Source organism: Triturus cristatus, chromosome 3_1 (genome assembly GCF_964204655.1).
Source record: "Triturus cristatus chromosome 3_1, aTriCri1.1, whole genome shotgun sequence".
NCBI lineage: Eukaryota > Metazoa > Chordata > Amphibia > Caudata > Salamandridae > Triturus > Triturus cristatus.
In genome coordinates this window covers 743450491-743463638 of record NC_140583.1, presented here as the reverse complement: position 1 = coordinate 743463638, position 13148 = coordinate 743450491, and the positions used below count along the sequence as shown (strand labels likewise).

Genomic DNA, 13148 nt, shown 5'->3' with positions numbered 1-13148 from the left:
TAGGTGGGGGTGCACTTGGCTCCATTTCCATGCACAAGGTGGCAGGCACCGCACGGTGCCTGCCACGCTGTGCATGGAAATGCACACCATGGCACTTTGGAAATGTCAAAAATTCGGAATGCGACCGCCAGGGTGGCGGTCGCATCCTAATTAGCGGTGCGGGACCACACGTCTGGCAGCCGGTCCCAACACCGCAAGGATGGCGGGCGGAATCAGGTCTGCCCGCCATTCTAATAGGCCTCATAGAGTGTATGTTTCTTATTTCTTTCATAACATATTTATCAAAAAAGCACCCTTTTTGTAGGTTCTGTAGCCCTACCCATGCTGGTCACTCAGCTTACACACAATAGTGATTTCAAACCACATACAGTGTCTGAAATTGTCTTTTCACCGCTTACCTGGTGGATAAACAAGGAAAAAATATGTAGTGCAAGTCCTCACCATCAAAGTACAATGTATTGCATGCCTGCTAATCACCTAATCTGAGCAGACTGTGCTCTATTGCCACTAAACCAGACCGTGACTGTTTGATCGCAGTTTGGGCAGCTTGTAAACCAAGGTGTTTTTTTGGCGTGTCAGACAACGTGGCCATTACATCTGTTTATGATCATGTAGTGACTGTGAGTATCAAAGTGTGCCATCATCATACTGACGTGCGCGAGCACTAGAAAGTATATTTCGATTCACACGATCATAAGCTTTGGCCATTGTGGGTAATGGACTCCATGATCATGTCTTCTACTCATCATTCCCCCTTGCGTGTGTGGAGAGCACGACGACAATTCAATCTGCCTAAGATATATTGTGTTGATAACCATTCTATTATTTTAAAAGACATGTTATTAATACATTAACACAAGCTAGCTGAGGAACACTCAGGGGGATATTTACAAGGAAGTGGAGGAGAGAGGCGTTAGTCTTCCTGGCTTAAGGCCTATCTCTGCCACTTCTGAAACACAAGGCTGCACCATATATACAATGATATGGTGCAGCATTGCTTTTTCCCCTGCGATGGCGCTACACTTAGTAGTGTAGCGCCAATGCAGGCACCCTTGCACCATAGTGCAGGGGAGGATAGTTTATGTGTCGGAAGGTGCCCCTTCTTGCACATAAACAATCCTGAAATGCCATTTTATCACTTTCATGTGTGCTGCTTAATGCAGCACACATGAAAGTCACAAAATGTTTTTTATTAAAGATTTTTTATGTACAGGAAGGGGAACTTCCTGTACATAAACAATCCATGGCATTTTACTTTTTCCATGTGTGCTGCACAAGGCAGCACACATGGAAAAAGCAAAAACGAGGAGAAATAATGCATTTCTCTCATTTCACCAACTTAAGACCAAGTTTTCCCTGGTCTTAATTTTGGGGGCTGAGGCGGTTTTCGGAAGGTACTTGTAATACGGCAGTCAAATCTCTCCCCTATGAGTTTGACAGTCCTATGGACTGCCAAACTCATAATCAGGTCCTAAGTGAGCAGTAGGCAGAGTTCTGACCTCCCACTGATCCTTTAGAGGGGTAAATACCTCAACATAGAAGATACTGATTTAATGGCCAGTGAACACAGACCGCTGATCTCTTAGAGTGATGATCTCTCAGAAGTACAAACACAAATTAAACTACACTGAAGCTGAACATCCTAATAATAACTTATTCGTATGCCTCTCAACAGATTTGACAGTGGCCGAAGCCTGTAGCCCACTTTGTAATCTTAGGTGGGTGACCCATAGCTAGAGAGAGGCTAGGGTTTCACTGGACAGAAAGTCAGGACTTAACTCCCCCCCCCAATAGATGTGACCCATCTCAAAAGAGAGACCACTGATTGAATGGACACTGAGGACCTGATTCACAAAGGGCCTCCACACTTGTGGCAGACGCCCTGCAGTCATGGAGCAGTATCCACCCTCAGGCAGAATCTCCCCAATGAGAATTCTCATTGAGGAGATTCCACCCCAAATGTGGGGACTTCTGCACGAGTGCGAAGGCCCTTTGTGAATCAGACCCAGAGTTGGTATCCCCTAACTTGTCATCCTCTAATGGTTTCACTAGCCACTTAACGGAGAAAAATAAAAATGCAAGACACAGAGACCTGGGTCTCTTTTTGTACCCAAATGGCATATTTGTTCCCTCAACTCATAGGCCACAATCAATACTTCTCCTCTGCCTCCTACGGAGATGTGACTGTCTAAAAAAGAATGACAACAAAGCGAATTGGCAAATAACATGGATACACATCTACTGTTCTAATTGTTTGACCTCCTATTTGCAGGGAGACGAATGATTGAATGGACACATAGGCTGTAATTCCATTTGATCCCATAGATGGATGGCACTCTCAGAAGAGAAGTGAAAGATTGGATAGGTACAGAGTCTAGGGTGTTCTCTCAACCTCCTCAGTACAATTTATGAACAATGATGGACAGCAAGATTGTAACATCCCTGCATGTCCGTGACAGACTTTAAGGTTCGATTTTAGTTTCAGGACCTTTTTCGCTAAAACCTGACCCAAATCCACAACCCAAAACCTACCAAACAAACTAGGGGTAGGGCACATGAGGGGAGTTACATGTGATGGGGTGGAACCCAAGTGGTAACAAAATATATCTTCTTTACCTAGGATGACAAAGATTAGGCTGAACATTTCTCCTTTGTGAGTGAACAGATTCGGGGGGCATGCTGTGGGGGGCTGAAGGACAGTGATAGATACTGTTTCATCAGAGTCTGGTTATTTTATCAATGTGAATTCAATGGTTGTATAAGGAAATCTTAGGAATAGTACTTGGGAACACTTCCTTCTAGAAGATGTCTTAGGACCTCATTATGAGTCAACTTACAGGGGCGCGGCAGTGGCAGTCTTTTGACCACCCTAATAAGACCACCGCAACTGCCGGGGACCAGATATCTCTGGCGGTGGCGCGGGGGTCTTGGTTCCGCATTATGCTTGGCGGAGCCGCTGTGGCCACGTCAAGCATTTTAAGAGTTTCCTCACCACCACACTTTTCATGGCATAGCACCCGTCATGAAAAGTGTGGCAGTGAGGAAACATAGGGGCCCTACAGGGCCCCCTTGTGTCTCTGCACCATGGTGAGCATGCATGGGGCACATGTTGTGCCCCCCTGTGTGCATGCACCCAAGTACCTGAACGACATGGACTGCAGCAGTCCATGCCATGCAGGTTCTGATTTTGACGTTCTCATTGCAGTGCCTATTTCATAGGCATTGCCGTGGGAACACTAAAGCGCCACTAGCCAAACATGAGAAAACCCCTAATCTGGCTGGAGGTTCAACAACGTGTTTGAGGATGTGGGGTCCCGCTCCCATAGCACCAAACTACTAATGAGGCCCTTAGACTTGTGAACCTCCTATTTTGGAGACTGGACTTAGCATTGTCTAGTTACATCAAATATGTCAGTAGTACTCACTGGGAGGCAGTTGTCGGGATTGAAGTCAGGACATGACACCTCTACGGTAGTGGTGGCCAGCTGGCCATTGCTGGGGATACATTTGTAAAGTGTGCAGTTGTTGCCTGGTTCTTGATAGACACCATTAGGCTAGAGGGGGAGAGAAGAAAAAAAGTTTAACAAAACTCTGCTGGAGAGATCACTGAAATCACTGTCAAAAATCATCTGTTCTTTAAATGAAATTTATAGGAGTTTATATTACTTATTTCCAGGCTGTTTTCATACACATTTTCACAAAATTCTCCCAGGTGCAGCTTTATCAGTTGTATAGTTGTACTTATGTTAAACTGATGACACAACACGCATAATATATTGTAGGCCTCTCTTTCAGTTTTTCTCCCTAAGTATACTTCTTTAAGAGGCTAATATTGTTATACTTGGCAGTATTCTGTTTCTTTTGCTTCTTCAGTATTTGTTCAGCAATTACATTGCTCCCTTTCCATTTTTTCTGACTTTCTGTATCCTTACCCATGAGATCTGTAATTTCTATTTGTAGTAGTTGTGTGTCTGAATAACTTTTCTCAGTACATTGTTTTTGTAGTTCTCATATAGTTGAAAGTTGTGTGCATGGACAAAATATCAGATTGAAAATATCGGGAGGCAGATGCTTTCATTGTCATTTCCAATAATATAGTGGCAGAAAAGATTGTTTTTTTAAGTATTTGAATGTGTTTTAGTAGATCTATTAATTGTATGTGTTAATATTGTTTATGTAAATGTTATTTATTTTAAATATAGCTTACAATGTTAAGTGATGTAGAATGTTATGTTTCATTGTTTTATAGTATTTTATAGTGTTAAAGGGGGTTGTTGGGTTTATAGAGGGTTAGGATTGGACGTTCATTAGTTAATAATAATTCTGAATTATTTAATGCATTTTATTGAATTATTTGATTTGATATTTATTATGTAAATTGTGTATTATTTAATTATTTATCTGATTTAATTATGTAATTTATGGAATGTTTATTTATTTTACTTAAACTTTAATTGTAGCTCCTACGTTTGTTGAGGCTTAAGGGGGGGAAGTTACAGGGGAAGTTAAGGGGGTAAGCTAAGGGGGGAAGTTAAAAAAAATGTATTATTGATCTAATTATGTATTTAAATAATGTTTAAATATATAAAATATGTACTATCAAACAATCAGTAGATTTTTAAAGTGCTTCTTGTCTCCCATAAAGGTATCCAGGCGCTGGCAAGTTCCAGTTGATTAGCTGGATAGCGTGGTCTTCAGGGACCTGTGGAACTCTGAATGTGATGGGGAGGCCTTTTGATGAAGGGGTAACTTGTCCCATGTCTTTGCTGCTAGGTAGGAGAAGGAATGAGGGTTAGAAAAAGCGATGCAGAGCAGAGGTGTCTGGGGGGCTGATGGAAGTTCAGGCGGTAGTTCAAGTAGGTGGGTCCACAGTTGTGTGGGGCCTTGTATGCATGTGTCAGGAGCTTGAACTGGCATCCTTTCTGTAAAAGGAGCCATTGGAGTTCCCTGAGACAGAGGGTGATGTGGGTTCATCTAGGGATATCCAGGACGAAGCTGTCTGGGGCTTTCTGTATGGTTTGTAGTAGTTGGAGAGCGGTGGTCTGTGATCCCTGCATAGAGAGCCTTGCTGTAGTCCATTCAGCTGGCTATAAGGGCCTGTGGGATGGTGAGTCTTGAGCTTTGGGGTAAAAAGTATATGGAGGATGAAGAAGCAAGAGGAGGAGATGGCGGACTGAGTCATCATGATTAACTTTTTGTCCAGAATGATGCCTAAGTTCTGAGCGTGGTCAGAGGGTGTGGGGGTAGGTCAGAGCTCTGAGGGCCACCATTATGCGTCCCATTGGGAGCGTTTGTTTCCGAAAATCATTACCCTGTCTTAAATCCTTCTGATATTTGTACTAGTGATTTAGTTGCTGGATGCTAGGTTTGTAGGGGTATCGGGTAGGAAGTTATTTAAGCAAGTATTAATGTAGTATTAATTATCATTTGAAAAATAATGATTTATTTGAATTTTAAATATTTTAATTATGGAAAATGTAATTATTTGAAATGTATTTAAGTAGTGGGTGGCTAGGTTTTTAGGGGTCTAGGCTGGGAAATTAATTAATTAATAATTAATAAATCAATTATTAATAGTTATTTATTTAATTGATTTCAAATATCTAAGCTATGGAATATTTATTTGTCAAATTATATTATATTTTAGGTGCAGGCTGCTAGGTTTGTAGGAGTATGGGATCTGAAGCTAATTAATAATTGAATAACAATTATTTTTTAATTTATCATTAAGTATTTTAATGAATAGTAATTATGTAAATTGATTATTGTTTTTTTCATTTTTTTAATTTTATATATATATATACACACACACACATGTATATATTTATGTTAATTAATATGTTGTATATTTAGGGCCACATTACGATGTTGGTCAGAAAGCATTCTGACCAAATCGTTTTTGGAATGGTTTGTGGCCGACTTGGATTCATGGAGTTCAACTGAGCGATTACGGTGCTTCCGAATGCTGTTCCGTTGGACTCTCATTGACTTCAATGGGAGCCTGTGTTTTGACCGAATACAGAAGCTCCCATTGAAGAAAGGGGTGGGTGGGGAAAATCGTGCACCCTGTGGCGGGCACCCATGGTGACTGCCACACTGTGCATGGCATTGAAGAGGGATCCCATGGGTACCCCACAGGCCCCATTCGGAAGGCTCTGGGTGAAGAGGGGACTGCATGGGCCCCCAAAGTTCGATTCCAACAGCCGATCCGTGTCAGAACAACCGATTCGGAAAGGCTGCCTGAATCCAACATCGTAATATGTTGGTCGGAAACTTCAGTGGGAATAGTATATTTAATAATATTACACTCCAAAGTTTTTAAAATGTCAGTTAAATAGAGTTTATAGCATTAATTGTTTTAATTTTTAATATTTAACATGATTTGCTTTTATTTGAAAATGTATTTTAATGTTGATAGTATTTTTCGTAAGTGGTTTTTGGATTTTTAAATATTAAATTTTTTGTAAATTAATTAATATAATTTATCTACTTAATTATTTTATATTTTCTTTGGTTTTATTGTTTAGGTATGTTTTATATATATATATATGTGTGTGTGTGTGTGTGTATTATATATCTATTTTTTCTAACAAATGTAAATATATAATAGTTTTATACAGAAGAGGGCTGAGGTAATGAACTTGCTTTTTCTATAACTTGATCTAACAACCTTGAGCTTCAATGCTTTTAATTCTTTGAATTCAAATTATTTATATTTCTTCCCATGCTTGAATTGGGTTCATTTTAAACCAGTTCAGGAAGCACCCTTTGGGTTTTGCTTGATAACAGGGCATAGTGAGGCTGCATATTCACAGTAATGTAGCTATACTAACCTTCCTCTCATGATGTGCCAAAATAACTAATTCAAAACTCATCTGTCACGTAAAAGGTCAAGATGAGTTGCATGGTGTTGTTTTGTTTTCGTTGTCTTGTTGTTTAATATTTAAACATCGGACGGATTTACTAGTAATGATGTTTGTCAATAGAATTCAGGTAACTTATATCAACAAGTCCTGAAAAATTCTGAACAATCTTTCCATTAAAGTAAATTGTAATCTTCCACACGGCAGTGCATTGCATGGATTGACATGTTTGAGTCTAACCATAGAAGTATGACCATTATGAAATTTCCATTGCGCCTTTCTGTTTGATAATCAAATATAAACTCTGATCTCTAAAAAATGTAATATAAGATGTTTTTTTAACTTTCTTTTAGGAATTAATAAATACCGACATCGGCAAGGGAATAGACACACTACGAATGACACAAGCACCAGCACAGTGCCTTTGTTTGAAGAATTACGAACTAGAGGTATGGAAATATGATTACTATAGAAAGATAGATAGCTCTATCCCAATAGACATTACAACTTGTGTTCTTAATATTGACTACAGTCTTTTCCCTAAAAGGAATCTCAAAATATCAAAGATGCAGTTGTATGACATAAAAGGGAGCCCTCATACATGTGATATAGACAGAATAAATGTTTTTCTGTGGTTTTAGTTCGGCAAATAGGTAGTTACACTGGTATAAGGAGGGTGTTGTAAAATAATCTACAATACTATGATTTGTGATTGTAGAAAAAAATTGAGGTATCACAATCATGAAGGTTCATGTTATGAAAATGCTGCTATCTTGCTAACCTGTGACCTCATACACCTTACGGAGCCGGTGCAGAGTAGTGGGAGCAAGACCCACTTTAAAAATTGTCATCTTCTGTGTCTATCATCCCACACAGAAAGAGACTATCACTCGAGGAATTGTCATCATCAAAAAGATTTCCTATAGTGTATTAAATATCAGTGAAGTATATCTCATTTATATTATATTAAAATTATATATTCAAATATTTAACATCTCCTACTTTAAACTCTATTTACAGTAAAAAAAATATCTTCAGTTAGTGTCAACTAGATTTTTTTCTGATACTCACCATTATAATTACAGCATCATGATATTGTGGTAAGCGATATTTTTGACAACTATATTTTTTACCACTTTATTGTGTCACTAATCTTGAAAGTTGTGTATGTTTGCCATGTGGTATTATGTATTTTGTTTTTGTTGCACTGATGAATGGTAGTGTGGCATGTTTTCATAGTTGTTGGCCTGTGATTGCTGCTTTTGTTTGTTGAAGTGAATATTGATAGTTACTCTTGTTGTGTATGTTTCTTGTTTATGACTTTTTAATAACATCATATGTTTCATAGTAGTTAAGTGTTGATTTGTGAGTAAATGTTTTGTGTAACGTCACATACGCTCAAAGTTGTTTTAACACTCCCTTTACCCAAGGATTATTTATGCCAATTATGTCCCACACATACTTGAGTATTTTTGTGGTGAATGAAATATATGGAAATGGAAAAAGACACTTTCCTTCTGACTCTACGGGATTTGTTATCTTGCTTTTTCTTAGGCAGAGGTGACAAGCCAAATCAGTGCAAGAGTACTCCGTTGTCTATGTAAACAGTGTGTCATTCCTAATAACAAGGTGGCTCCTAAAGACACATGTTGAATACTGCATATTTGTTTCAGACAACCCTAATGCAGTGGACTGAAGAAAAGCCAGATATGCTTTCCTCTACTTCTTCTCAGGACCTTGAGGATGTATTAGATTTATTATAGAGCTAAAGTTCTCACAGGCCAGACTTAAATATATTATTTTGCCCATTTCACTGGTCCAGGCTGAATGGTACAGAACACACTTTTACATTCAGTATCTAAGCATGCTATGTAGTGTTAATTCTGTTTCCTGCGGCTACATGACTGTTATCCTGCTCACTACGCCACTGGAGTCAAGCTATCCTGGCTGAAGAGGGGTGAAACCCCAAAACCGGTCCTAGGATGCTTGATTCCGGTCCAGGAAGACATGGCTTGGCAGTTCAGGCTGGACTGTCCCCATGAGGCACAGGGTCAAGACTGATTTCCATATGGTCATGTCTGAACTGGGGTGGCGTGGTGAGCAAATTAACGATGGATTAAACCCAGATCTGTGACTGGGGGTGAATGTTTTGCCAATGTGCAACATTCCGTCCATCATCTTGTGTGTTTTGCTGTTCGACCTATGTGGGAAGAGTATGCCCAGACGTGAGTCCCGTGCTCACTACGACACTGGAGTCAAGCTATCCAGGCTGAAGAGGGTCGAAACCCCGAAATCGGTGCTAGGATGCTTGATTCCGGTCCAGGGAAGACATGGCTTGGCAGTTCGGGCTGGACTGTTCCCATGAGGCACAGGGTCAAGACTGATTTGCATATGGCCATGTCTGAACTGGCGTGGCGTGGTGAGCAAAATAACGATGGATTAAACCCAGATCTGTGACTGGGGGTGAATATTTTGCCAATGTGCAACATTCCGTCCATCATCTTGTGTGTTTTGCTGTTCGCCCTATGTGGGAAGGGTATGCCCAGATGTGGGTCCCGTGCTGACTACGCCACTGGAGTCAAGCTATCCTGGCTGAAGAGGGGTGAAACCCCGAAACCGGTCCTAGGATGCTTAATTCCGGTCCAGGGAAGACATGGCTTGGCAGTTCAGGCTGGACTGTTCCCATGAGGCACAGGGTCAAGACTGATTTGCATATGTCCATGTCTGAACTGGGGTGGGTGGCGTGATGAGCAAAATAACGATGATTAAACCCAGATCTGTGACAGGGGGTGAATGTTTTGCCAATGTGCAACATTCCGTCCATCATCTTGTGTGTTTTGCTATCCTCTCAGAGATACACATGGTATTTTACAACTGGGGGATTGCCCCTGATCATATGGTTTTGTTTATTAGGGTACGATTTAGAGAAATAAAGTGTGAGCAGTGCCAGGGGATTCATACAATGCCAACTAATTATGCCTACATTGTGGGCAGCTGGCTACTGTGAGAAATCTTATTGAGGTCTGCTGCATCAAGTGGATGAATTTGTAGAGTGAGAAGCTGAGCATGGATTATTTTGGGGCACAAAGGTTGTTGTCCATCACAAAATAACAAATGTGTGTCATTATGTTGTATGCCACAATGATTTCCCTCAATGTATTTCAGCATTGTCTTTTTTTTCTTCAGTGTTCCATTCAATACACATTCTTGATTCTTGTTTTCAATGGAATGATTGTGGACATCATGTAAATTGCTCTATCTGTGGGTGTTTGCTTAAGCAGTCTTGTGCAATCTACCCACTCCATGATCAATTGGCAAGTGCGCTTTTGTGTGATTTTGGGGAAGTGCATAGGACCCAGGGTGCACTTAGGATGTGTTTTCCTCAGGATTATGTAGAGCGGTGTTTGAAATGGCATTATGTCAGAATCAGTCGATTCCCTCAGTAGTGGAACTGAGCATAGGAAACCAATTTTCAGATATCGCAAACAGAGCTAAAAGACTAGAGAAAAATAATTGCCAACTGCAAGTGTTCGAGCCTTAGACTTAAAATGAAAGCTACGTTCCAAAAAAGGGCTTTGATCAAAACATTGTGAGAGAGGTTGTTGAACTGAAACGGGGAATGGGGCTATGGCGCTTTTGTAAAATCAGACTTAATATAATGTCGCAAGTGAGATCAGGACTTGCCCTACTTGACTTAAAAGTCCATGATTAGCCTAGTGATTTTAACAAAGTAAAATATATGACAGATGTAGGCCAATCTGCTACCAACACTTTGATGCTTTCCATTACAAGCTATTTCTGTGTGAAGGATGGTTCCTATGTGGTTTCCAGAATTATCAGAGCAATCCTGTGAAATATTTGTTGCAAAAGACATTTCCTTTTTTCAGGCTTACACTGCTAAGAATGGAGGAAGCAATAGAAATTGAATATTTATGCCACCTGTTCACGTCAAGTGAAGTAAACTTTATGGTTCAATTAGTTAAAACCATTACAGAAGAATGCCAAATAAATAAAGACTGTAAGAATAATATTCAATAGAATACTTTATAAAATCATGATTAAAAATCTTTCTAGCCGGGTAAAAGAGAAGTGGGAATAGCCGGGTAAAAGAGAAGTGGGAATGACTGGTTTCTTGGGCTGTCAGCTAGAATGTTAGAATCCTTCTCATGCAATTTACAAATAAGTGACTTAGCAGCCGTGTGAAATAAGCTGCCATTGTCACCGCTTGAGGCCATGAGCTAGTCTAAGAAGAAAGTGCTTGTGCAAGAAGGGAACTCATGGAATGGCTGTTTGAGAGCAGCATTTAGAAGTAGTTGCATTACTGCAGTCATAGTGCAAGCAGATGATGAATTTGTCTTGAGAACTTTTTTAATTCTGGCCCAAGTAGGGATAGTGTCAGTGTAGTCCTGACTTGTGGTCTTGTCCTTGATTAGAGCCGAGTGCTTGTGCAGGAAGTGGGCTTGTGCAAAAGGGCTAATTTAATGCAGCAAATGAAAGTGGTTGCTTTGCTTAAATGCTTTGGCTGGTGTAGCCGGTTTTGTGCAAGAAACAAGGAATCCCATTTGTGTTGTTAAAGCAGGATTTCATGTGGGGGATTTGGCTCCAGTGATTTCCAAGATTCCAGCTAGAGGTATTTATGAAGTGTGTTTGGATTGTAAGGAGTTGCTCGCCCACTTCTTCTGGAAGGGCATGTGTTTTGGCCTGGCGGTTTTGGTCTGGCTGGTCGAGTGCCTTCCTTAGAGCCCTGTCGACTACCTGGAGGTATTTTATTGGTCTGAATATTACTCACAGGTCTCCAGAGTTTGGGCAGGCTAGTATGACTTGCCTGCAGAGGCACACCCTTGCCTGGTTCTAGAAGCCAATGGAGGTGGAGGCTTAAAGTTGACCTGCATACACAGATGATGTGAAGTGCATCTTCCTTTGGGTGACCGAACAGCTTGCAATGCACCTCTCCTTCTGCCTTGTAAATGTTGTAGACTTGTAAAGCGCACAGCTGCCCCAGCAACGGGGCGTCCCGGCGCTGTAGACCGCTGGGGAACCCGTCCTGACTATCCCTGTGAGATGGTCCCTTTCTTGGTATCTCCAAGGTGAAACCAGGCATCCCCGGCGTCTGTGGGGGGCCGTTGTAGAGATGAGGCAAGCTTAATGCCCAGAGTTGCCGAGTGTGTTCCTGGTTAGAGTAGGTACCGAGGCGAGAATTATGGAGTCCGTTTTGACCCTGGTCCACGACCCTGCCGCGTCGGGAATTGAACCCTGGTCCCTGGCCGATTCTCTGCTTACGGGTCTGCCGCCTCTAACCAGTGAGCCACACCGCTCCTTCAGCCTTGGAGCTGTGTGTGTTTGATGGGAGGATGCCCAAGCGGTGTTTCAAGAAGTTGCCTTTTATCCTGAAGTTAAAGGCCTCACCTAGGTACTGTGGTGGCATTAGGGAGATGTAGCTGTTTAACACCATCCAGACGTGGGCATGTTTCTCGAGGGATGCACTGTCTTCTACAGATGATGTTAATTTTGATGTTTTATTGATGACTCTTTTGAATATTTCGGAGCAGAGCAATGCAGACCACAGTAGGGCTAGTCCACACAAGCTGTTCGATCTCTATAGGTAGTCTCTGGCTGTTGAATGGGATTTATTGTTAATTTCCAGCCAGACCTTATGACTTATAGCATTCTTGTTGGTGGACTTGATCCTGTAGCATGTTGGTATAAGCGGCACACCTGGCGACCGACTGCTTTACTAGACCGACTTCCAACCTAACTTGAGTGGGGAGTTTAAAGAGTGCCCTGTAGATTCTTACAATGGTTATGTCCAGGGATTTGAGTCCCTGCTCCATAGGGCCCGCAAATGTGTGCTTGAGTTGACACCACTTATGCCCTTGCTATTTCTAAGATGGGGCTGTACGACAGCCCGTTCAGGTTTCTAAACAGCTCCTTTAACACTGCTGCCAGTGCAAACCCTTTCCTTTTTATTTCCTCTTTTTGTGGCTTAAAATTTCCCTTGTCATAAAATATTAAGCTGAGATACTTGTATTAGCTGACTTCGTCTACCTTGGTGGGTTTGAGAAACCAGCCGATTTTATCACTTGTTCTTCATGAACAGTTCATGATTTTGGTTTTCTTGGTATTGATTGTCAGGGGGGCTTCTGAAGAGTATTCTTGGGCGGCATTCAGAAGATGTTGCAGTTCAACCTTTGTTTGACTAATCAGCACAACATTTTCGAAGTAAAGGACATTTGAAAGGAGTATGGAGCCAAGCTTTCGGGTGTAATAGTGACGGAAGACAAGATT

General features: G+C 41.2%; 1 protein-coding gene across 1 annotated transcript in view; it reads right to left on the bottom strand.

Annotated features, from left to right (window-relative positions):
• LOC146860906 (mucin-5B-like) overlaps positions 1–13148 on the bottom strand; it is an 814361-nt gene that overhangs the window by 37765 nt on the left and 763448 nt on the right. The window contains exon 40 of the mRNA XM_085644901.1: positions 3426–3554. Within this exon, the coding sequence (XP_085501027.1) occupies positions 3426–3554 (129 nt within the window). The remainder of the gene's footprint in view (positions 1–3425; positions 3555–13148) is intronic.